Source organism: Ammospiza nelsoni, chromosome Z (genome assembly GCF_027579445.1).
Source record: "Ammospiza nelsoni isolate bAmmNel1 chromosome Z, bAmmNel1.pri, whole genome shotgun sequence".
Taxonomy (NCBI): Eukaryota; Metazoa; Chordata; class Aves; order Passeriformes; family Passerellidae; genus Ammospiza; species Ammospiza nelsoni.
Genome location: NC_080669.1, coordinates 28,518,869 through 28,545,311, shown reverse-complemented (window position 1 = coordinate 28,545,311; position 26,443 = coordinate 28,518,869). Strand labels below are relative to the sequence as shown.

At 40.4% G+C, this 26,443-nt stretch overlaps 1 protein-coding gene across 4 annotated transcripts in view; it reads right to left on the bottom strand.

Annotated features, from left to right (window-relative positions):
* Positions 1–564: 564 nt before the first annotated feature.
* Positions 565–26,443, bottom strand: part of SEMA4D (semaphorin 4D) — a 99,383-nt gene continuing 73,504 nt past the window's right edge. For 2 of the 4 annotated variants that reach the window (XM_059492861.1, XM_059492862.1), the window contains exons 10-16: positions 25,478–25,653; positions 25,193–25,349; positions 24,219–24,441; positions 23,681–23,796; positions 20,519–20,691; positions 20,241–20,284; positions 16,673–19,141 (exon numbers count right to left, since the gene is read on the bottom strand). In XM_059492861.1, coding sequence (XP_059348844.1) covers positions 18,222–19,141; positions 20,241–20,284; positions 20,519–20,691; positions 23,681–23,796; positions 24,219–24,441; positions 25,193–25,349; positions 25,478–25,653 — 1,809 coding nt within the window. In that variant the 3' untranslated portion in view covers positions 16,673–18,221. Of the gene's footprint in view, positions 1,494–2,020; positions 2,119–4,797; positions 5,008–7,213; positions 7,236–14,230; positions 14,256–16,112; positions 16,320–16,672; positions 19,142–20,240; positions 20,285–20,518; positions 20,692–23,680; positions 23,797–24,218; positions 24,442–25,192; positions 25,350–25,477; positions 25,654–26,443 lie in introns of those variants that run through there. The other 2 variants (XR_009420452.1, XM_059492863.1) reach the window with 2 other exon arrangements.

Here is a 26,443-nt window from a genome sequence, read left to right as displayed (position 1 = left end):
GTTAAGAAAAGTAGGGAAAAAATGAGTTTTCACCCTGCATGTGTGACAAGGTGGTCTGATACTGAAAAAAAAAAAAAGATCATTCAAGTCTTAGCATGAAGAGACTGCTTTCTTTAATGTCAGAAACACTCTGATTTAAATCTTACCAGTTAGGAGAGAACTTAGGGATGTGTATGAAGCTTTCTGATACCACTCGAAGCAGCTCTCCGCCTGAGCTTACTGATTATTAGGGAGCATCTTGCTTCCAGGTTGTTGATTGAGCAGATAATAGAGAAAATTTAATATATACATCGGACTTTTGTTTCTTAGGAAGATTTTGCAAAAACTAATGAGTCTTCTTGCATACTTTGCAATCTATCTGCATTTTAAGCATTAGTCAGAACTTCTTTATTTGGTATAGAAACTTTATTACTATGATTTAAGCCCAGCGAGTACCACCCAGCCTCTCACAGTGGGAGAAAATCGGAAGGGTAAAAGCCAGAAAACCATGGGTTGACATGATGACAGTTGAATAGAAAAAGCAAAAACCATGCACACAGGCAAAGCAAAACAATTCATTCAGTGCTTCCCATGGGCAGGCAGGTGTTCATCCATTCCAGGAGAGCAGAGCCCATCACACATAATGGTTACTTGGGAATACGAATTACATCATTCCAAACGTGCCCCCCTGCCTTTATGTACTGAGCATGATGCCACATGGCCTGGAATATCCCCTTGGTCACTTTGGGTCACCTGTCCTGGCTGTGTCTCCTCCCAACCTCCCATGCACCCCCAATTTCTTTGCCATTGCAGCAGTGCAAAAAGCAGACAAGGCCTTGGCTCTGTGTGAGCCCTGCTCAGCAATAGCAAAAACATTTCTCCATTATCAACCCTGTGTTCAGCACAAATCCAGAACATCAAGTCTCACACCAACCACTGTGAAGAAAATTAACTAAAACCCAGCACAATTACCAAAGGAAATATCTTTGAACAAATGAGCTTGCTGACTCTAGAAAGGAATGCTCTTCAAAACCCTGGCACCATAAGGGTAAACACAGTAAAAGAAAAATAAGTGTACAAGTTGAAATGCCTTTAAATAAATGTGATCCACATCCTAATTTCTAAATCTTATGCCAAGATCCTCAAGCCCAGAATTATCTGGTTGGCTTAATGAACTCAGAAAACTTCGTATCACATTCTTTGAACAGCACAAATCTTGCTGAGACTACTTTTGTTCTTTATTAAGCTAAAATAGCTGACAAAAGAAGACCAGAGATGGGATGGGTGGCTTCTCTTGTACCATGTAACTTAGCTTTGGTGCAGTAAGAATATCCCCTTCCACTTCATGCTTGAGGTGATTCTCCTGAATATCAGTTTTAATGTCAGCACTAACACTTGAAAAGACATCTCCAAATGTTATAAGAGTAACAAGTACTCTTAACTTGCATGTGTTTCTCCTTCTAGCCTGTTAATTCCTTTGTCCATTAGAGGCTGTTTCTCTTGTTGCAGGTCTCCTGAAGAAAAATTTGAGAATGATGTGTTAATACCACTCTAAAAATGAAAATGGGGCTTAAGGTTGCCTATACTAACTGTTCCACAGGCAGCAAGCACATAATATCTAAAGTTTTCAAAAGTGATCTTCTAGCTGTTGGAAAAAATATTAAGAGATGGGTATGGACTTCTTTTAAAAATAAAAAATAAAAAGGTCAGCTTTTATGGACAGTACCATTTATAAAGTCCAGTAGTCTCTGCAATCCAGTTAGTCTACAGACTACTGGATTACTACTACAGATGTGATGAAATTTATCTACTCCATTCACTATACGCAGAGTTACTGTGTTGGGCAGGAACAGAACTACTGACTGATGAGCACTTGGTTAGTGGACTGAAGGAATAAGCTGACACAACTGCAATAAATGTCATACACAGACTTTACTGCTGAGTGGGTCAGGAATGATGATGTGTACTGGAACACTGATCATTTTGTTATATCAGTCCATGCAGTTGCAGAAGTGCAAGAGGCAGTCTATAAAAGTCTTACCCACGTTTTCCTCCAGTTTTGCATCATCTTGTCATGTTCACTGATGGCACTTCTCCAGGTATCAAATTCTTTGGTCCATGCATCCTGATCAGTACTATCTGAGAATGGAAATGGGATGATTGCATAACCATATAATGGCAGAAGTCAGTACCTGATCAGATCCAGGACTGCCTGTCCTGCAGGAATGGGGCTAGAAGGAACCCCCATCCTTCATTTTGCTCTACATCCTTTCATGCTATTTGGCAGTAAGTTTTGTTTAAATGGTTATGTCTCTTACACTGTGCCTCCAGAGCAAAGGGGTTTAGTGCCATTATCTGTGATTCGAGATCTAAAAGCTAGCATGTACAAATTAATTGTTCAAACCTGTCTAACAAGCACAGGAATGCTCTAGGCAGATCATAAGCCTGGGCAGAAGAGTGACATGTTGGAGAGGACCAGTTAACATGATGGACATGTCCAGTTAGTATTTCCCATTTGTCAGTAATCACAGGACCTCAGAATCAATCAGGAAAAGACCTCTGAGATAATCAAATCTAACCTATGATCCAACCTTGTAAAATCCTTGTCAATGATCAAATCCTTGTCAACCAGACCATGGCACCCAGTGCCACATCCAGTCTTCCCTTAAACACCTCCAGGGACAGTGACTCCACCACTTCCCTGAGCAGCCTATTCCTATGTTTAATTATCCTCTCTGTGAAGAAATTCCACCTAATGTCCAACCTAAACGTCCTCTGGGACAGCAGAGCCTGTATCCTCTTGACCTGGGAGAAGAGACTGGCCTGCCACCTGGCTACACCTTCCTTCCAGGTGGTTCTGAGTGATGAGGTCTCCTCTGAGCCTCCTTTTCTTCCAGGCTAAACAGCCCCAGCACCCTCAGCCACAGGACTTGTGCTCCAGACCCTTCACCAACCTTGTTGCCCTTCTCCGGACAGATTCCAAGCATCTCAACCTCACTCTCCATCATCTGCCCAAACTGAGGGGCCCAGAACCAGACACAGAACCCAAGGTGAGGCCTCACCAGTGCCGAGTACCAGGTACCATCACTGCCCTGCTCCTGCTGGCCACACTGCTGCTGACACAGGCCAGGAGCCATTGGCCTTCTTGGCCACCTGGACACAGCTGGCTCACGTCCAGCTGCTGTCACCAGCACTCCCAGGTCCCTTTCTGCCTGGCCACTGCCCAGCCACTCTGATCCTAGCCTGCAGCACACAAGGGGTTATTGTGTCCATAGTGTGGCCACAACACTTGGACTTGGTCCAAGGCCCAGAACTTGGTCTTGTTGAGCCTCATATTGCTGGATTTGGCCCATCAATCCAGCCTGTCCCTACCCCTCTGCAGAGCCCTCCTATTGTACTGATTAACACTCCCCCCTAACTTGGTATCTTCCTAAGTTTGTTAATGAAAGATTCACACCCTCATGCATGTCATCAGTAAAAATATTGAACAGAACTGGCCCCAGCAGAGACCCCTGAGGGACACCCCTGGTGACTGGCCCCAGCTGGATGCAGCACCATTCCCCAGCACTCTCTGGGCCCGGCCATGCAGCCAGTTCCTAACCCAGCAAGGAGTGCTCCTGTCCAAGCCCTGGGCTGCCAGCTTTCCCAGGAGTGTGCTCTGGGACACAGTGTCAAAGGCCTTGCTGAAGTTCAAACAGACAACATCCACAGCCTTCCCTGCATTCACTAAGCGGGTTACCTGGTCATAAAAGGAGACCAGGCTGGTCAGTCAGGCAGGACCTGCCCCTCCTAAACCCACTCTCACTGGGTCTGATCCTTCGACCTCCTGTAGACGTCATGTCATTTCACTCAAGAGATTCTTATACTTCCTTGCACTGGTAATTTTAAAAGGGCTATGCGGCTGCATCTTGGTCTATTTGCCAGCTTTTTTTGCAGAATGTAAGACTGATGGTGACATATTTTCTATTTATCTCTTGGGACAGTAGCAACAGTCATATGTTTTTAGAGCACAGTGAGAGCCCCTCTGTCTGTTTTACATTTACAGGAGTTTGGTTGAGATGCTCTTAATTCTGCTTCTGACACAGACTTCAAAGTAACTGGAGTGATTGCATGGCTTTTCTCTGTCATTGAAAAAAGAAGCATTGAGCCTTCCTCGACAGACTCACATTTGGTATTAACCAGCTTCTTAATTTTTCCTTCATCTTGCAAATAAAATTCCTGCTGTTTTTTTAAAGACTATTCAGACCTTCTCTACACCTGTGTAAGGTCTCAAGCACTAATTGCAGCAGGCAGTCTTGATGCCACAAAACCCTGCAGCTGCTGAAGTTACCTAAGTGTCCTCCTGCCTAGTTAGTGTCCAAATGGAGCAGACGGAATGACCTTGCTCAATCCAAACCATAAGTGGTTTACAAATCATGCAATTTTTAAAATCCAGCATAGTGGGGGCTTATCTTTACCATATGACTTCCTTAAGTCCTTATAAATTAAGGAATTTCTCTACATTACCCTGTAGAATTCTATCAGAGTACTTATTGGTAGCTCTCCATTACTCATTTGATTTTCAGGTTTTTTGAATTAGTTTATCAGGTTTTGGTTCAATTTCTAGATCATAACTGCTATTTTACATTAGTCCTTTGAGGGGGGGGTGTAGAGGAAGAAGTTTTTATGCTGCTAAATCCTTTCCATAAACGAAGTGCACACTAATAGAGAAGGCAAAAGTTACCATCTTCAGGTATGCACATTTTCTGGGTGAGTATTACAGAGCTTTACTCATATCAGGGTCGGGCCAAACATGGCATGCTCTCGAAACAAGCCTACCTTTATCTTCCACTGTGACCAGCACTTCTGACGTTGTGTTCCCAACTTTTGAGATGAATGAACATCTGTATTCTGTGTTTTCTGACACTGAATCTTTCACCCAGCTGAGAACATGCACTCTGCCATCAAGCAGCATGTGAGATTGCTCCGTGATGCATGCCTTCATCGTTTGTCCATTCTTCCTCCAGACAAAGTAGGAGTTATCTGGACCTGTGAAAATGTCAGGTTATTCTGTAAGAAAATAGAAGATGAGTCTTTGTAAAAGAAAACAAACCCCATCATGTCGAGATTAGGCTTAAAAACATAAATGGTTGATAGAAACATTTCTTAGGTTTCTTCAGCTGAAATTCTGGGTACCAAAAACCTGGGATTGAGAGGAGCTAGCATGGGAAATTTAGGTTCAAGCCAAAGTTGAGGGTTTGTATTGAGGAATTCTGTCTGGATCTCACAACAAGGAACTTAGCACACACAATAAGAGCCAGTAATGAACACCAGCACCATCTGCCTGTGCCAGCTCCTGTAGCATCAGGACACACTGCTACTGCTGCCCAACACAGGTCCTGGTTCAAAGCTGAAACCACCTGAGACATGCCTTGCAGGATCTGAAAAAAAGGCCAGGAGGGGAAAAGTTCAAGAACTCAGTGCGTCAAAGATACTGGAACTAGCAATGAAAGAGGAAGAATTGGAAAAAGCACAGAACCAGTAGGCACAGCAGGCACTTAAGCAGGACAGAACTTGAAGGAACCTTGGATCAACAACAAAGAGCAATCTAATTTTTTAGCTTTGTTACTATTATTTGTCTTAACCTGCAAGGGCAACATTTGAATACATCAGAGATTGACAGTAGCCTGGAGGACAGAACAGCTGTTCCCAGAAAACTAGCTAGCAAGGTAGCTTGAAGTGCACTTGGCAGCATCAGAAGCTTTCCATTTTAAAATACAGACATCTGGGCCAAGCTAAGAACTTGGTAATTCTTATGTTTAAAACATGATTATTTCTCCCTCTGGGCCTAGGATCCAGACTAGCCTTAGCAAGAGAAGATGTGAAGAGAAATTTGGGGTAAAAAGAAAATTAACTTTGTCTGCAAATATCTTTAACAGAGCCTACCACAGCTTTTACTGTGAGCACTTCATATTGCAAGTTGATGTGGGATTTTTTCCCTAGAAAAATACAATTCTGTCATTAAGTTTTAGATAATCATGAAGAAAAAAAACCCAAATAGTTTTTACATTTGTGTACATATTACATATTTGTAGATAGTAGACATTTTACATTGTGTAAAAAGGAGATCATGGCAAATTCTTAATTCCTAGGTTTTATTTCCAAATCTCCCACAAATATGGACACACAAATTAGCAGTAAGGGTAAGTGTGAATGTAGAGGACATGATCTAGTTAAAGCATTGTGGAGTTTCTCTGAGGGAAGTGGCACAGTCTGAAGGGCTGTCAGCAGCTCTAACAAAGCAGAAAGGGCAAGCACACACTGGACTGAAAACAGCAGGTCTAGCACATACCCGTTTTTTCCAAATGTGTTTTATGGATGTTTGCACTCATTCTACAGTTAACAGCAGATAGGTTACATATCACTACGTTCATGGAAAGTCTGGAACCAGGGACAAATTATTCAGTAACCTAAATCTGAAGTTGGAATTTGGACAAATGGGAGGAATGGTAAGTGCAAGCACAACAAAAAAATAAAAATCTCTAAGTGCAATTTTAGAGACATGCAAGGAAGGAGCATGTTTAGTGCAGGACACTTCCCTAAACTTATTTCAAATGTACTATTCACACCAGAGAACCTGCTCTATTTTCTTGTGCTGAAGATCCCAATTGTGCTGGAAAATTGCCAAAATTTCAGCTTACATCCACATTTCACCAAGAGATTAAAATGCAGCAATTTCCTTATACATGAAATTTTGCAAGCTGTGTTGGTTCAGATTAGCCTCTTATGAAGTGCAGCTAGGCAATTTTACCCTTCCATTGTTTTTCTGTGCAGTCAGAAGCACTGGAAATCCCCAGAGATACACACTCATCCCCACTTACACTGGTTGACAGCAAAATTTAGATGCAAGCAGTACTCAGGGTTTTCCTGATCCTGTTTCAGTGCAGCTTGTTTCCAACTTTCAGGCAATTACCTTCTCTACTTTCATTTTCAGGATGGATCAATACAAAAAAAATACACTGTGACACAGTTTCATCTGCAAAAATTTTGAATCACATTTGTTAAATGCAAATTTTCTACAACTTTATGGTGAGAAATTCAGACTCTGATGTAATGGTTAGGAAAATAATTTTTGAAGCTAAAGGAAACTAATAAAAACATATACTCTGCTTTTTCTTAACTGTCATTTTAATACAAATGTTTTACATGTCTAGTGCAACCTTTAAAATACAAGTTTCTGACCTGATCTACTTACTTTGCCATCCATGTTAGGAATGCTTGAAAGATTTTAAGAAAGTCATTTTATTAAAACATAATATTCAAGCAGAGAATTAAACAGCACACCAGGACAGGTACATAAGTAACTATGTCTAAGCAGCCATAAAATACATTTCAAACAGTTAACTTCAAAAACATTGTTTCAATAAACTACGCTAGTTACACATGATTAAATAAAATCAACCTCACCACCTTGATGATTTTAGAAGGGGAATTTAACAGTTATCAAACAAAAATACAAGAAACTTTGCGTCATTATCTGAATTACTCTTTTCTTTGCATAAGGCCTTCAAAATTTCCAGTGTCTGTGGAAGCATTTGCTTCTTTCCCACACAGATTTCATTTTCTCTGTTTTCACTAGTTTGAATGAAATGATAATGCCCAGGTAGTAACGGCCAGAGTAGTAATGGCCCTTGTAGTTTCTGCCAGCACAATGGGTTCTCTGATATATGTCAAGTCAGGCTGGGTTACAAAAACCACATATTTAATATAAAGATGAGTATTTCTTAATATTTTCCATGAGACAAAAAATTCAACCACCATTGTTAGCACAGAAACTCAAACCACTGAAACTGCTTGTTATCTTCTACCCACAGTCTGAATGCATTCACTGGGTTATTGGTGTAAATGTGACCTAAGGTTAAAAGAATTAAGTAAATAAAACCAGACTGAAAGAACTGAAGTATACAGCTACAGATTCAGAGCAGCATGGGGGTGCGCCCTGCTAAGCTCGACCAAATTAAGCATTTGCCATATACGCATCACATCCTAATAAACATATGGTTTTCAAGACAGCTTGGAAACACTAATTTAAAAGAAGTAGATTATGGATTAAGCAGAGCTCAGTGACATAAGGCAGGGGGAGCAAGAGTGAGCACTGGCCATGCGCTGCCATGTGCAGAGAGTGTGGAGACATTTCAAAAGCAGCCCAGTAAAGCTGCCTTATAAAACCTGAGCCGTGCTACCACTGGTGGTGGTTCAGCACAAGGCCTCCCTCATTTCTAAAGGGTAGCATTTGAAGCTAGAAGGATAGCATTTGAACAAGACTTCCCTACATTCATGAAAACACTTCCAAGACAGGAGAGTTAATACACAAGCAGGAACCATCAGAAAACCTACACTCCAGCTAATAATTTCTGCAAGTTGACAGCAAATTGAAATCCAGTGAAGATAATTGACAGGTATCCCAGACAGAAATTCTACCAGGGTAACAAAAAGTCTTTTACGCAAATTCCTGTAATCTAGACAAAGAACTGCTACCAGAGGCTATCACAGGGATGGGAAGTTCAGGTTTACAAAAAATCTCCTTTGTATAACCCAATACACAGCAAAACCTCTTTCAAAGCTCACCACGTGCATCAGATTAAGAACGGCATCTGGATTTAATGCTTGTTATCAAGCTTGCGGCTTTGCAGAATTCTACTGAAGCAAACATCCCAGATTTCTGAAAACCAAGATCATACAGGAAGCTCTCATCTGGAGCAGGGATTAAGTTTTAAAAAGGCACTATAATCTGGATGCAGGAAGGTTTTCTTTTACATAGACATCAAAGTTAGGCCAAGAAGAGGTTAGTCAATCATTAATATGAAACATTACCACCAGCACTACTCAGTATGCAAATGAAAGATTTAGGGCTGGTCACAATTTCTTGAGTTGTACGAGAATGAGTCATTGCTGCTGATAAGACACTGAATAATAAATCAGTATGAAGTGAAGCCATCAGAGGGAAGCTGATTGGAAAAGTGGGCAGAAAAAAATCTTTAAATGGAGACAAGCATTTTAGCAGTTTTCTGAAAATAGAGTGTAAGTTACATAGCCTGTACCCCCTCTAAACAGGGGTGCATTTTTTTGTACTTTCATTGGTTGGTGTTTGATTGTTACATCAGGGCAATTCATTCTAGAAGACAAGCTTGACAGCAATGGAAAAAAAGCCAATAAGAAGCCAAGAAAACAGGCCTCTCTGAAATGCCAAAGAATATTACTTCCAATATCAAGTATTTCATACTGAAGAATGCATAAGGTCCTTCAGACACCTAGTGCTTCATTACATTACCCATCCCTTTGTGTAACAACAACACCACAAGCTGATGCAGCCTAATTATGGCAGATGAAAAGCAGGAAGTGCTTCCTATGGAACGTGAACCACATAAGAGCTGGAAGCAGCAGTCACTAGAGGTGGGGCAGAGCACCTACACTAGTGACTCTAGAGTAGGTGCAAGCAGGACACAGCATCCGTCTTCTCAGAGTTTAAGAGAATTTAAGAATTTAAGAGCAGGTGAGGAACACAGCTGACTGCCCCATTAGAGAAAAATGCAATTTGTAACTGTTCATGCATTTATCTGCATGCTCACTGAGGAGTGTCCATCTAAAGGTTTTGCAATTGGAATTTGGATAGTAGTGAAAAAAAAATCTGATGAAGCACTAATAAGCTAGAACCAGGGACTGTCACCAAAAACAAACAAACAAACAAACAAACAAAAAAGTTTCTGCTTTCACAGTATCACAGAATTAACTAGGTTGGGAAAGCCCTTAGAGATCCTCAAGTCCCACCTATGACCTAACACCCCCCTTATCAACTAGAGCACAGCACTAAGTGCCACATCCAGTCTTTCCTTAAACACTTCCAAGGATGATGATGTATCTACCACCTCCCTGGGCAGCCTATTCCAATGCCAAATCACTCTTTCTGTGAATAACTTTTTCCTGATGTCCAGCCTAAACTTCCCCTGACACTTTGTGTTTGCCTAATTATTTTTTGCCATCCTATCAGTTAACAAGGCCTCTACATTAAGTTTTAAAATAAAGTGAAGAAAATTGGCGAAAATATTTTAGGGAATAACACGATCTCCAAAAATCACTTCTGTTCTCCAGAGAACACAAACTACTGCATTTGCTTTGTCTGACAGGTAAATCTAGCAGGAAGATAACTGAAGAGATGGAAATGAGATTTTCATCTCCACTGTGGGGACAATGCACACAAAATGCTGAGACAGTTCTAGTAGCAGTTTCTGTTGAAATAGTTTAAAAAAGATGACAGCTTTGTTCTAAATTAGTACTCAGTCTATCACATCAATGGATTATTAATTACAAGTCTATAGGCTGTAGCTCTCACGGGGAAGAAAAACAAGTGTATGTGGTAGTCATGCTGCAATCCTGGCTGGCAGGGGGTAAAAAGATATTCTGAGGAAAACAGCATAAAATTGCGGTAATGGTCCAGATTCAAACCCATTACATCTCACTAGGCAGGGCTGGGAAATGCAGGTGCTCAATCATGGCCAGGGTGTAGCAGTCATTACTAGGGTACTGCTTCAAGCTGAGACATTACTGAATCAAGAGTTCCACATTGGCAGGGACAAAAAGCTGAAATATTTATGCTGAACTGCAAAAAAAGAAAGGCTAAATGGGAGGTCAGGTAAACTTCTGCAAACAAATGGTACAGAGAAGAAAATACACACCTAAGTGAATCCCTCTCCCTCCTGAGAGAAGACATCCTAAAAGGCATTTGGGTCTCAAAGCCCCCAGCGTGAAGCAAGCTTCTCCTTTTATTCATACCTAAAAGGAGAAGCTTGTACCCTCATACAAAAGCTGGTGCAGATTCTGCTCCCTCGCAGTCTCCCAGAATTGTGTACATTAAATTCAAATGGAGAATACTGCCATTCTGTGACCCAGGCAGTTCATCTCTGCTGACAGCCCATGCAGCACCCAATCCCCAAGCAAGCTGAAAAGCTGAACTACACAACTGAACAAAGGTGCTGCTTCAGAGGTACTCCTGCACAGAGGCACCAGCTCTTTGCCTTGGCCTCAACAGAATTCTTAACAAGCTGCTCTCTCAAAAGGGTGGCTTATTCAAAATGTGTGAGGGTAAAAACTGGTGAAAACCTGTTTTTTTTCCCAGTGGAAAGCTCTGAAAACCATGCAAGGGCTTTGTTTCCCCAAGCCCTGCGCTGACACAAGATGCAGCAGCAAGCGTGCGTGGTGAGCGTACAGAACACCAACTGGTGTGCACGGGACACGCTGCAGCAGGCGTGCAGCCACAAGTGTTCCACACACATTGCAACAGCAGGGACCACTGCCGGCTGCAGCTGCTAGTCCTAAGGGCACTCAATCTCCCAAGGTACTTCAGGGTCTTTCTTTATGTTTTGATCATTTATAAACTATGAAAAGCCACACAACGTGTTTCCCAACTGCACCTTATTACCCATTCTGCAGGAAAAACCTGTACGAGTGCAATCAGCTGCACGCTGTGAAATGTAGGAAAACAATAAATTAATGAAATCTTTTGAGGAAAAAATCACAAGATGCTTTTGGTTCCACTTCGTTTTTTTCTTGCTCTCCCCTTTTTTAATTTGATGCCTGATACTTTTTAATTTGCCTTATGCTTAAATTATTTTCACACTAAATTTATTCTAGTCTTTATTGGAAAACTAATATAAAGTTAAAACAAAACAAAACAACCAACCAAACAACAACAAAAAATAATCCCAAAAGCAACAACAATTAAAAAAAAAAAAAAAACAAAAAAAAAAAAACCAAGCAGAAAGGCCTTCTTGTTGCACACCTTTCCAGATATTTCATACCGCACCCACAGTCTTTCTACATTAAACTGCACAACAAAGAAAAATTTTTACAAAAATGTTTCAAAATCTGATGCTGGTGCCAGAATTCAAGAATGCATCATCCATGTCACTAATAAAAATTAATTTTCAATTTTATTACAGAAATCACTATAAAGCCCACGTCAGAGCTCAGGTAACTGCAGCACTTACAAAGGTGTTTAATGCTGTTGGTTTTGCACACAGACTTAGCTAGGAGGGTCTCAGCAGGCCCCATGTCTGAAAAAATAAATGCCAGCATTGTAGTAAGAAAATTACACTCCTAAGATAACACAATCTAAAGTACCAAAGGTATGCAAAATGGATCTGCAATATTTATCCAATTTTATAAAACTTCCAAGTCCTTTTCTGTCATGTATTAAAGGAACAATCTTAATTTTTCAATTGGTTTTCCAAATGCATCCTAAATAATAATAAACATGTGGCATGTCAGAGATCTGCACACAGGAAATGTTTGATAGTGCCATGGTGTTGTTAAGCAATGTATAATAAGTGCAAAAATAACTGAAAAAAAGAGGTACAAAACCACAAAATTACAAATTAACGGCTAAGAAATAACTAGCCAAATACAGTGAAATTAAACCAAATAGCACATGATAAAAGATCTGTTGAGGCGACAATTAATAAAATGGGATATGAAATTGTTTAACAAGGTGCAAACTTACACACAGGAAGATAAACCAGCCATTTATTAAGCATACAGATTAAAGTCATGGTATTGCTTCATGAAAGCATCACTGCTCAAATCTCAAAATATACTGCATAAAATTTTGAAAATCTTCTAAAGTGTTGAAATATTTGTTCAGTGGATTGGTTTGTCCTAGAAGATTCAGAGCTTTTCCTTTCAAGGCTACCAATTAAACCATTCTCACATTTCAAAAACTAACATTATATCTCTCCAAAGCTGTAATAAAGAGCCACTTACCAACTTCAACTGGTTATAAAACACAAGTGTATGAAAAAGTGCTATTTGATATCGGTGTTCTTGTAAGAAGAGAGAAGTAACAACCCAAGTAAAGTCAATAGTAAGATAGTGATTTGCTGTAATGTAAATGCTGTCATTTGTCACTCTGGACAGACACTTTTCCCAGCACAAAGAACATTCCTAGGCAGGCTCATTCTGCTCTGGCTGCTGCACACCTCCATGCCTCTCCTGACTGAGTCTACACCACACCAGACCACCCCAGGGCACCACGGCTGATGCAATCATGCAAATGATGCAAAAAATCCTCTCCCAAGAATGAATTACTCATTTCCATGGGTAAGCCAGTCTCTTGACAGGTGACCTCCTCCTCCTGAGGAAAAAAAAATTTCCCCACCCTTCTGCGTGTCTTTCCTCTTCAGGCTCCACCGAAGAGGAATCTCTAGTGATCTACTTGCAATTACGATTCTTGCAAGTTATGGATCTTTTCTTCCACAGATGTGGGAAACTTTCTTGTACTCCCAAAATAGCATAACCACAGGGAACAGGCATTGTACATGTTATCAGATACTCATCTCAGTATCTCCATGAAACAGTAACTCCTTGAAAGTGTATTTTCAAGTTCACAGAACTTTTATGTCGAAACTACTGTTTTTTTTTTCTTTGCCAAGAATGAAAACAATCCAAAATGTAAAATCTCCAGCTACAGAGGAATCAAGGGAGGGTATCATCTTGACACCATGTACACAGAGAGGCTTGATATGCAGGTGAAGCACAGGGTTCTTCAGTGTTTGATTATAAAAGCATTTAAACTATTGCACAGCACACTCACCACATTTTAGTTTAGTCTGCGAAATTATGGACATGGAGATACTATTCTAAAGCTGGGGGAGGAGGTGCCAGTAAAGCATCTTCCAGCAAAACCAAAACTCTGGAAAAAACCCATTCCTACTATACCTAATTCCAGCAGAGCACACCAGAGAAATTATACAGCAAGTGCGTGCACCACCAACTCACTGTCTCTCCCTGAACCAGATGGTGCCGTATTTTGTTCAATTTATCTGAAACTCGCCTGAACTGCCTCTAAAAGTTTTTAGAATTCCGTAATGGGAGAGAAAACTTAGAGAAAGCACACAAACCTAATGTTTGCCCATTCACATACAGCAGACAGGTTTCTGGAGAAATGTGAGAATCTCTGGGGGAGCAGAGACAAACTGGGAGCAAATTTGCCAAGGGAGATTTATTCCTCCCTTTTCCAGAAGAGCAGGAGTATTCCATGCTTGAAAAAACTTATTTTTCAGAAAAAAAATAGCAGTTTGCCACTAGTGCTGTTCGTGCTGTATCCACTTAACTTTACCTTATGGAAATGAGCCAGTTACAAGGTTGTAAAGACTTATCCCCAGGCAAGCTTTCAGGTTAAAACATGTGGGATGAGTAAGAGATGAACAAAATAACTCACCAACTCCTGCTGAGTTTCCAGACAGCTTGAAACAGATATTTACAATTAAAAAAGGGAAGAGATTCAGCAATTCTGATAAAATAACAATTAAGTTAGAAACTTAATTAAAAATAGACTTTGAGGTTTTACTGGATGATGTGGCAATCTATGTATTTGCATCATACAATTACTGATGCCATATCCTTTCTTGCAGACAACCAGGCACAACGTTTAACTCTCTGCCAGTCTTACTTAACCCTTTTGCTCCCTGCAAACACATTTTACCTCATATTCATAGCTGAGAGAAATCATGTTCCACTAAAGCTATGTTAGTATAAAGAAATATCAACTGACATTGAACAAATTTGACCAAATCCAAAGAGAGACCTTCCTTGCAAAAGCAATTGTTCAGCTACCCCCACCCAAGATGAATTCATACATCCTCACGTGCAGGACCCAGAAAGATGCAAATATTTGCACCAGTTCTGTGTGCTGGTCTGCATTTGGTGGTTTGTTTGTTTTTCAAATCAAGAGACTGAAATTGTTAATTCTGGGTAAGAGAAGAGTGTGAGGTGTCAGCCAATTGCCTTGCTTCCCAAAGGGAGCAAAAACTCTATCCATAATACAAAGTCCAGTCCTTCCCTGCTTTGACAGGCATTAGAAGCACTTCCATAGCTGGGTCACCTTGGCCCTACCCTGTGCTATTACTGTATCCCTTGGATTTCAGGGGGTTGTTAAGAGTTTGTTCCAGTATTCACCCCCTACACCTCCTGAGGAATGGAGCCCACACGCTGACTTTAGGACACTGTCCTTCCTAAATGGATTACTAGGGCAAAAACAATTACTGACAACTTTTAAGAGCAGCATCAGCATCACATTAAGATGGGCAAGGCTGGATGAAAAAAAGTAATTCTAAAATGAAGTCTAGGTCTGTAGCACAATTATCAAACTGTTTAAATCTTCTCTGCTATTGTAACTTTTTTTTTTCATAGTGGACTACCAAGTTTCCGAATTACCTATTGCAAAAGTGAACAAATTACGGCTGAAAAGTGCTTTCCAATCTGAATGATTCCAGTCTATGAAAGAGCCTTCATCCCACTGTTGTTCCTTTTAGCCATGGAAATACAAATAGTACCTTTGTTAAGATCTATGCTAATAAATACTTAAGCATTTTGATCTGCTTCCATATAACACTAACAGAGATGCCAATATGGAACAACACTACTTTTTATATTCAATCTATACACTTTCTTCTTTTAAAGAATAAGGTTACATACGAAGACCTGTTTTGATCCATTAAATCATACTTAGTTTAAACCAGCAATTACAAACTGTAATTTGTAACAATCCAAACAAAAACTGGGGAAAAAAGCTGAATTGCAGTGAAAAAAACAATCTTTGTCCTCCTGTACACCTCAGATAATATATCTGCTATAAAATGGAAGCTATTACTGTATGTACTGCACCACTGGAAATAAGACGGAAAAAGGAATGACCGACCTAGTCCACAAAATATGCTAAGTTCAAATTCAGTAAAAGTGCGTTTCTTAAACTTCATACACTCTGACCATGAAAATATCTGGCTGCTAAACATCCATATGTAACCCTGATTCACTGATTTCCTTCAGCATGCAAGTGAGCCAAATAAAATCAACTGCTGATCAACACACTAAAGTGATTGCTGAAATCAGAGCCTCTGTGATACAGCACGGTACTCGCAGTGACTTATTCTTGGTAGGAGCACATTAGCACCCTGATGCATGTTGGCATCCTGATACTGCCTCTCTTTGTTCTTGTTTTCCCCTCACCCCCAAACATCACAAAAGTTAAGATTCATACATGGGGACATAGCTAAACCTTTAATGCAGAAAGTGCTGGCTTATACAGGGGTCCTCCAACTTACCTGTGGCTTGGCAGAAGAGGTGGAAGGGTCCCCGGACACTAACATGCTGTGCCTGGTCACTTAGGAAAGGTGGCAACAACATGACCTTTACGGGGTCTTTGCTAGACCAAACATCAGGCTGGGTACTGGTGGGTGAAGGAGGTGAATCACTTCCCACACAGGACAAAAAGGAGGTACCAGTAGGAGGGAAAGGTATAGGAGATGAGGCTGTGTGACAGAAGAGGACAGAAAAGAAAGTAAAAGGGTACTAAGGAAAGAAGTTGCAAGAAATACATCACACAATGAAGAAATAATGCAAAAAAACAAATGAGTTTTAGAAAGGTAAGAGGAAGTGTCCCTAGGCCTCAGGAGAAGAGCACTTTCCTCCTTCTCCCACGCTGTTTTCCTCCCGTCCCTCCCACCTCCCCACCCTGGGTTATAACCCATTTAGTTGAAGCTGAGAGGCTGCTTCAAATTAATTACAAAGTTTTTACATTCCCCCCAAGGAAATCACAAGGAACATTAATGCTTGCCAAATGGAAAGCACTGTGTCACTGTGTCACATTTCAGAAAAGCCAAGATGTAATACAATTTATTTTAATATTTATTCTGTTATATGTACATAATTAAAAATAGAAAAATAAAACCAAACTGAATCTTATAAAATATAAACTGTTTACACTAAGATGGTCTAAATTATGTTTGCATGAAGGTTCAACACAGAAAAGCAGCCCAGGCATACTGCTATTTACTGTTAAAAGGTATTCTACTTCTAGCAATATTTACAGAACGAAGCAGTGAGAGGAACAATTCTTTAAGACTGTACTGCACACATAAAATGCTTTTACAGACAAACAGTGCAGCTGTGAACCAGGCTGAGAACAAATGCACACTTTCACGTTAGCAGGAATGATTCACATAAACAGTTCAAAGGACTGATTGTTTAAGCAGCTCCAGTTTCAGTCTCCAGTTGCATAGGAGAGTGAAGGTATCATCCAGAAAGGGTGACGCTGCAAGAATTTGTCACAAAAAGAAGCTGAGTTATTACTGAATCTGAAAAGAAGAAAAAAAATCAGCAATGTTTTCTCATCAGGCTGTGTCCTAACAGTCCATTCCAGCGAGTCACCAGCTGAATTGTTGGGAGTTAATTCTTCTTGATTCCTGTTTTGCTTCCACAATGCAAGAAACCTCTTTCCTTGTCACTGCTAATTGACAGTTGCTTGCCTGTACTGTTCTATAAACTAAAGAAAAAAAAAATCCAGTTTTGTATAGAAAATAAAATGTGACTATGTCCAGCTGGCTGGCTGGTGGGGGGGAGGAAAAAAAATTTTTAAAAAAGAGAAAAAAAAAAAAAAAGAAAAGCATTTGTTTCCTCCTTCCCCATTCCCCACTTACTCCATGTTTTGTACTGATATTGTTGTACCTACATTTCTAGAAAGCAGCAAAGAAAAGAGCCTTTAAACAAGATTATCCCTGAGTCTTACACAAATCAAGGCAATGCTATCCCCATTATACCTTAAAATCTAAGATACTTGTAGAGCAGTTAAAAAAATTAACTTTAACCAACTAAAGATACCTAGTGTGCCAAAACAAAGCATAAAACTAAAAACAATCACTAGAAGCAAAGAAAAAAAATGTCCCAATCTGGACAAAAGTCTATAATTTACCAATCTGATAAACTAAACTCAATTTCCAATTTGGAATTAAATGAAACTAGATCTTTTTTTAATGGCAACTAAAAATATGTGAAGACTGAATTACTTTTTAAAGCCAACTGAATTATAAAGTTACTTTTACTCTATCGAAGTATATGGCCAAAGAACAAGCAAGTAGCTTCACTAGAGCAAAGTGCTCAGTGGGGGGGAAAACTGGGAATAAACAAGTGGTGATCTGAAACTGGCCATTTGAAAAAAAACAGAAAAAAAGACAGTACAACACAAGATGCTATGGTCTCCAGACAAGTACACCACTTCTCTAATCTGCTGAGATCTGAACGAAAATTGGCTTGCTGTACAGCTTAAGCATGTGACCCCTGCCATGGCTTAGCTGTCACACCCAGGCTCTCCGTGCTCAAATAGCCAGCCGCAGGAGCACAGCTCACTTCCGCCGCCGAGAGGGACCCGGGCTCCCTCAGTCCCCCTCCACGTCCGAGTCGGCGTACTTGAGCTCGCACTTGACGTCGAAGGGCTTGTCCTTGGCCCCCTCCCGGGAGGCCTGCGAGTCCCCAGCCTGCAGCTGGCTGTTCCCGCAGTCGGGCTCCGTCTCGTAGCCGGTGTCGTGCGCAGGCTTTGGCTGCTCCCCGCTCTGGTGGCTGACGCTGCCCTGCTCCACCAGCGTCTCTTTCACACTTTGCTCGCAATCAGAAAAATCTGACTTTGTTTTCTTCTTACCAAGCAGCATCACAGAGCGAAATTTCAAGCACTGCCCTGGCAAGTAGCCTTTGTAACAGTTGTAGGAGAGCAGGCACAAAAAGAGAATGAAAAAGAAGAGGAAGAGAAACATCAACAGGAAGTTATCGTTTGACTTGAGGAACATTGTCTTTTCCGGGACTGCATCAGGAATTGAATTGAAGAGCTCGGTGTTGGAGGCTACACTTGTTAGGACAGGGCCAATGGGCTTTGTTAATATCCTTACTGTGGTTACTGGTACCATGTGAGTGGTTGAGATGTGAGCAGTGGACCCCTCAGTTGACACAGCTGACACTTTTGGCACATCACTATTACCTTCTGTTGGTGCAGCTGTTGCAGTGGGGCCCACCGTGGTATGCTGCATTTTTTTCAGTTCCAAAACATGCTTAGCCAGCACTTGGGAAAATTTTTTATTTTTCACTTTTTCTTCTGACAAACATTGGTAAACACCACTGTCTCCTTCTGATAAATTGAAGATGAGCAGTGCCTTCTCCAGCAGACGGTACTTGGGACTCTCCACTCTCAGCACATCATCTTTGAACTTCCAAACTACCTGTGCCAGATTGGACTTTTGAGAACACTTGAGTTCTGCTGTGCTCCCATGCTTGAATGTATGCTGTAGGGGATTCTCTCTTACTTTATCTGGAACATCAAAATAAATGTGCAGAGTATCAGCAATGATTCCAGTTTGCTCTAATCTGTACAGCTTCACCAGACTGTGTTACAGTCTTACTGGAAGCGTGAAGATTATGGCATTCACCTCACAAGACCAGGTGGACAGCATGCAAGAATCTCAGTAGAATACCAAGCTGCACGTGGAACATCAAGACAAACTAAGAGACAGGACACCTCAACTCTAAGACGGCCCCACTTCTAGATAAAGGTGAGACCTCACTGATCCACAATTGAGCGTGCACCTGAGCAGTCACTATTTGGGAAAGATACTGTACTTGGTCTCACCTTATATCTAATCAGTGCATTTTAAGTAAAGTAGCAACTATAAAGTATCCAAGAGGAAACTGAACTAGGAACTCTCTTCTGAAAAAAAGGATATTTGCATTTTTGGCACACCTGCAACTTATGGCATCCCATATGTTAATTAAAAGAATAAAAAGCAAAGCTCTCATGGCGGTCCACACTTTGCTTGGATTATAAATAAAAAGTGAGTACATCAGACTCTTAAGAGCTTTTTTTACTTGCAGCTGTAATCTGTAACTCTACTCCACTTTATGATCTCCTTCATGTGGTGGCCGCAGCACACAGGACAAACAAAGGACCTGTGGCTACTTGCTTTAAAGCACTATGAAAGGTACTTCACGCTGCTCTACATCATGTTCTAAGTTGCCCCTCCCCTTTCACCATAAAACCAGCTTTTTTTCAGAACAATTTAATCTGATCTAGCAGCAATAACCAAGCACTTGTCAAAGCTCACAGTAGAATGTCAAATGCTGCATCAAAGAGACAGAGGCCTCTGCATTAGCAGTACTTCTGGTATTGCTTTCATTCACAAGTCACTGTTGAGGTGCCCCCATTCATTTCAGGGGGTTGTGCACTGCACACTGAAATGCATACAAACACAGACAGTTTTTAAGACAACATGCAGGTTGTACAGATGCTCAAATATTCAAAGCAGAATCCCATACCTATTACAATGCAAATGAATGTCCAGGTAATCACAAAAACAAAACTCTCTCACCACTCCACCTAGACATATGAAGGAGCTCTTTGAAGACTGACTCACCAGAACAAGAAGATGCATCTCCACCTATGTTTTGAATCCAGTTCCTGTAAAAGGAAGTTCAACCATTACAACTTCAAATCTTGTTTCCTAAAGTCTGCCCATCCCCTTGTACTAATAAGGATCATCTAAACAGCAACAGCAGACATAAATGGATAGGAAAAAGTCTGTATTTGAAAACATTCAATTTCTAAAATTCCAATTAGAAATTGGAAATTAGAAAATTCCAAGACTGATTACATATTGATTGTAACTGTAAGGTCATCAAAGGATACTCTTACCTTTCCATTTCACCTTCTTTAAAAATATCAATGCAGGAAGCTTCAAGTGGTTTCCAAGCACAGTAAGGATCCCTTGCTAAAACACAGTCAACACAAGTGGTGTACTTGTCACAAAATGCCAATGGAGACTGCACCACACCAGAATTTGAACCAGCAAAGAGGTATCTTCTGCCCTAAAGACAACAAAGCACAACAAAAAAACATCACAGCCAATCACTTGTTCAAACCCAAACAACCCAATTAATGGACCATTTTAAGTGTTATTAAAGAGCAGCATACATACAGCCTTTTTTGTAAAAAGTGGTGCCTCAGTAGAGTAAGCATTTGATTAGCTTTTGTTTCTACAAAGTTGTCTTGGAAATATTGCAGCAATGCTGAAAAGTGCAAAAAGACAACAAAAAACTGGAACGGGTATGCGGAAAGTAACCATGTCTAACTTTATCCATTTTCCCAGAAATATGAATGCAATAATCCTTCTGCGAGGTAAGGCAAGGCTGCCACGCTGGCACATGCAAGACAGAGCAGGCAGTAGGGCTGATGTGATAACCCAAAGCAGCCCTACTGCCTTCAGCACTTTAGCCAGCCAGTCTCTGCAGCCACATCAGCATCATCCTTGTGAGAGTCAAACACTTCTTAAGAAAGAACACTGGTGGTACTCAAAGGAAACAGCACTGGCAAGACACTGAGAAGACGGGGGAAATAATCACAATGGCTATTGGAACCACTGCTCCCGGGGATCCCAAAGCAGTCTGACTCTGAGCACAGCAGGAAGAGACCACGCTCATCCTTATTATAAAAGGTAGGCAGCTGCTATATCTCACTCGTCTGCTCTAGAGCTCAGGGAAAATGACAGCTAAAGGTACACTGTGACTTCACATACTGTCAGGCAAAGCTCAAAAAAGGCATGTGCTGCAGTGCTCAGAGAAGGAAGTCTATAGTGTTGGAGACTTACAACTTCCTAGGAAAAGCTTCCCATTCTGCTCAAAGATTCCCACAGTGCACCAAGCACTGCTCAATCTCTAGTGCTCTGCTGGATTACACTGCAACAGTGCAACACTGCACATGGGTTATAGTGTCTTGGCATGTTTCCCAGCTCATACATCCAAGATTCCAGGGAACATGCAGCAAGCTGAGCAAACCATTTTTAAAAAAATCCAGATACACCTTTCAGTTACGCAGGAGTTAAGGGGATCTACTGTAGGCTCATCTGACTGCCCACCCTCCACGCACTATGGGAAGAACCTACAGACTACTGAAAAATGCTCTGGAATCAGAGTCCTTTCCGAGTACAAAGCCCACCATCAGGGTAATTATTACCCTTCTGTGATTAGTCCACTACTGTGGGATGCCATGACATGTAACACAATACCAGCTCTGCAATGGACATCAGTAGCCACTGACTGTGGAGGCAGAAACTTGTGTTTTCAGGCTGGGAAGCAGCAGGAATCCCTGCTTGGGAATCCCTACAGTTACCATGACTGGCAGCTGACCCAAACTCCCATTCCCCATCACTGAAAAGGACCTCTGGTTTTATGGGAATGTACTGGGCAGCTGAGTATGTCAATGAGTATGTGGCACCTGGACCCAGAGTGAATAAATTTCAATGCTATTATTCCTACAGCAGCCTTCCAAGTGTGTGTTGAAATTGCTACATGATGTGTATTTGTATCAGGCTTAATGCCCATCTCTTTCTCAGCACTGCCCTGAAATAGGCAAATCATAATTAAGCCAGTGTAGGAATGATTCCACAATTAAAAGAACGGGTATTAGCATATATATTGGAAGAGCAATCAATCACTATCTTCTGTGACAGGGCAAATTCCAAAACTCCCTGACAAAGCAAGTAGCTTGAACCATTTTTGCAGATAAAGCAAGTATTGTGGGGTGTGTGTGTGTGTGTGTGTATGTATATATATGTACACACACACACACAAATAATACATATCTGCAAAGATGTATAAGTGAGTTGTCAGTGTGATATATCATACAAAAATAATACAATTATACTTACAGAAAACTAAGCACAGGCATTTTAATTCTGCTTTCCATTTGTCTATCAAAAACATACTCTGTCCTTTCTTTTTATTATAAGCATGAAAGGATAAATAAGAATGCAGAACGAGCTTGTAAAAATTATGACATAAAGCTGAGCTGATCGCGTTGACATTCAAAATTTTATTAAATCACACAAAAATAAAAGTTGTTTCAAAGTATTCCTAAATCCCTAAGCTGCAGAGCACTTACGTATGGATCACTAGGTAGCTACTGAATACTGGTATTGCTACTAGATACTTCAAAAGAGGCATTCAATCTTTATGAAACCCAGAAAACCTCACTGATACTGATGCTACAAGTGACTTTAGGCATAGACAGATATATTCATGGATGTGAAGGTCTGAGCAAGTAGGGGCAGAAACCTAACTCATTAACAAACTACACACAGTGACCATTCTCCTACTATCCAAAAGCACTCTAGGAATAAACCAAACAACTGATAAACAGTGCAGGACATCTGCCAGGTTTGGAGTGCACAGCAGCTCTTGTGCCATGCAGCTGGAGCTGCAGCTGGCACCCCAGTGGGCAAACAGGACCTTACCAGAGGTCCTCACCCACAGCTGCAGCAACGTGACTGCTCTCACGACACAATCAGCATGCAGGAGCCCGCAAGATTTGGGACAGCAGAAGTCAATTAACTACACAATTATGAGTCCCTATGCTTGAAGATTGTTCTCTATTCTTAGGTCTATTTCCTCAGAACCACACACCACTTCCTCTGCTAACCTCAATCCCTGGGATTTTTCTACACAAATCTGCAGTGGCCACAAGGGGTCGGGTTTTTTACATCCCTGCAGAACGGAAATTATTTTCTGAAAACACCTTACAGTTTCCTGCTTCTGCACATGGAAACAAGTGAAGACCCGTATACCTGTGCTCCTCAAAGCCATTCTCTATGTCTAAATAACTCCAGAAGCTTACCACCTACCAAACATATTGAAATGCAGCAGGCAATATGTGAGTGCTGCAGCATGATGAGTTACACATGCAGCCTTAGGCTGGCTCTATGCAAAGCATGGTCTCTTGTCACAAGGTCACAAAGTGGTGCAAAAGAAGTTTTATGAAAGAACAAAAGGAGATAAATGCTATGACACTTATACCACTCACTGTTTTGGATGAAAGCAAGAGAGTTTGGACTGGTTCAAAATTTGGAAAAAGCTGTGTTTCTTCAATAATATGCATTCCATTTTCATAGCTGATAGCTTTGTGCAGGGCTCCTCGATCTGAAACAAAAAAGCAATGTGTTTAAGTAAGATCTTTGAAATTAAAAAAAGCATGAAAAAGTCCTTCACAACTGCTGTAAGTTGTCTCAATAATCTGCTTGCTGTTTAGCAGAACAACTCTGAGTCAAAGGCAACCATTAAACTTGCCATCAGGACTTCTGAGCAGGAAATAACATTTTGGGGCACAGAATGACCAGCTGGTGATTATATTGTGTAGTTTTGCTGAATTCACTGAAGCTCTGCAGTTCTTTTCCTGCAATACTTTTTCAAAGCATCCAAGATTGTCCCATTACTGTGACACCTTACTTTTTTTTTTACACCATCTGCTATAAAAGCCCTGTAAATATGGAAATCTCAAGAGTTTTTCTAAGAAAACTTAAGAATCCGTGCATCACCAAAACCAGGTGTTCTGCAGAACTCACCTGTACCGATGAACATAACATCGTAGATGGTGCCATTGAGTGCTCTGACTCTGTCAACTACAATCTGTGTATACTTCACATCTCGCTTTACTAGGCGAGGTCTGTCTCCCATTGGGGTCACTGAGTCATCCATTAGAGGATGATCTTTAACAAACTGCAATGTTTTGTCTGGTAAATTCAGAGAACTCATGTAGTTTGATGCTCTGGCTTCATTGTTTATACACTAGAACAGGGGACAGGGAGAGGGTGAAAAAGAAAAAAGAGAACCAAATTGCATCACTTACTTGTACAAAATAAAGACAATTAACTGCAGCTGCACACATTTTCTTCTCCACATTATTTTGGCCAGTAACCACACCTGTACACTATACTCATTGCACCAAGGAAGGTCCTCAGACCTCATAGCATTTTGATGTGCTAATCCCTGGGCTTTGGACTAAATTTTTGTTTGGATCAAAATATATTTTCGGACAATATTCCTTCTGTGCTCTCATGCACCTTTAGTACTTTTAACCATCACCTCTTTCAGCATTAGCAACAGTATGCCTGTAAGGAACATAAAGAAGTAAAAAAAGTCTGACCCACTTTTTTAGGAAAATTTGAGTGTGCAGAGCAGTGCACCAGATAAACAGGCTGATTTTACTGAGACAATGCAATAGTTTCTACACTTCCTTTCATCTGAACAAAAAGTGTATGATGTTGCTAGTGTAAACTGCAACACACTATTTCACAATGAGAAAATTATTAACAAAATAATGAAATACAAAACCAGCAAACAACTCCAAATTAAAAAAAACCTAAAACCCAAAGACTTTGATTCCCAGATAAAAAATTCAGAACATATCACTTGAGTATTTTCCCATTAAGTTTTTACAAGAAGTAACCAGGTGACATTAGTAGGTTACTAGTATTCCCTAGTCTGTTTCCTGCTGATCATTGAGAAAGTCATGAGATCCAAGACTACAGAAACTTACCGCACCAGGTCGAGGATTCGGAATTTCCCCATTGTATCGCACCCACTTTGTATGGGACTGTTCCACTGTAGCACTCTGCATGTATTTTCCTTTTGAGAAAACCTCTTCTACAGTAGACAGATTGTATGCACACACTGCTGACAACCCCACATTATTCCTATTAATTCAGGAAGAAATTAGGAAAAAAACAAAACCCAAAAAAACCAAAGGAGTAATTATCATTTTCTTGTAGTAACCAATTGAGATGAAAGGTACTTATCCAGGAAAAGGCTATACCACACTTACAGTTGTGGGGTGAAGACTCCATATATCACTGGTTCCTTCAAAGTTGGAGATTTGAGAATAAAAACATCATTGATAACATTGAAAATTAAATTCTTATCAGGGATGGTACAAATCAGTCTGGCCTTGAGAAACGAAGTCCATTTCTTTTGCAAGGTCCTTAATCCTCCTTGGTCCCTCTTATGGTATTAAAAAAATAAAAAGGTGTTTGTGAGGAGAGCTAGCAGCATTTTTGCACTTAAGAACCACTGCTATATAGCATGCAATTACTAAGCCCTGGTGTTTTACAATACTTCATCTACAACAATATCAATAATTGTAAACACATTCACATACAAAACAGTATCAAAGCCACAGGAAAATTGGTTCAACAAAAATATTGAAAAATTATTTCTATCACACATAGAGGGAAGATGAAATATGAGAGAATATGAGAGTTAATGGAGAACGATACTTCAGCATCACTCAGAAAAATCAAGATGGACAATGCATCATTAGGAAAAAAGTAAAACAAGCATGGAAGTACTATACTGTCCTTTAAGAGAAATACATAATACTGCATTTGTTTGGTGACATCAAAACTGATTTAAATTCTAATGCTGCAATATGCCTTAAGACTTGCCTGACACTGATCATTTCATTAGAAGAAATCCAGCAATGGTTTAATCCTGCTAGAAGTTACCACCTGTATTAAGGATTTGCAGGTACCAAGGCTTAAGCTGAGATATATTGACTAGAAATGTATTTCAAAATATTTGATAATTGAGCTGTAGAACTGATATTTCCCTTGTAAAAAGTCATATTGAAACGGTATCAATATTTCCATTCATTATCCAATTGTGTAAGCAATGTATTAAAGGCAATCTGCAAAATTTATTAAGTATACATGCTTACAATGAAGTATAAATGCTTATAGACTTGTGATCTGTCACTGATTTCTATTTCAAACAACAATATGAAATATATAAC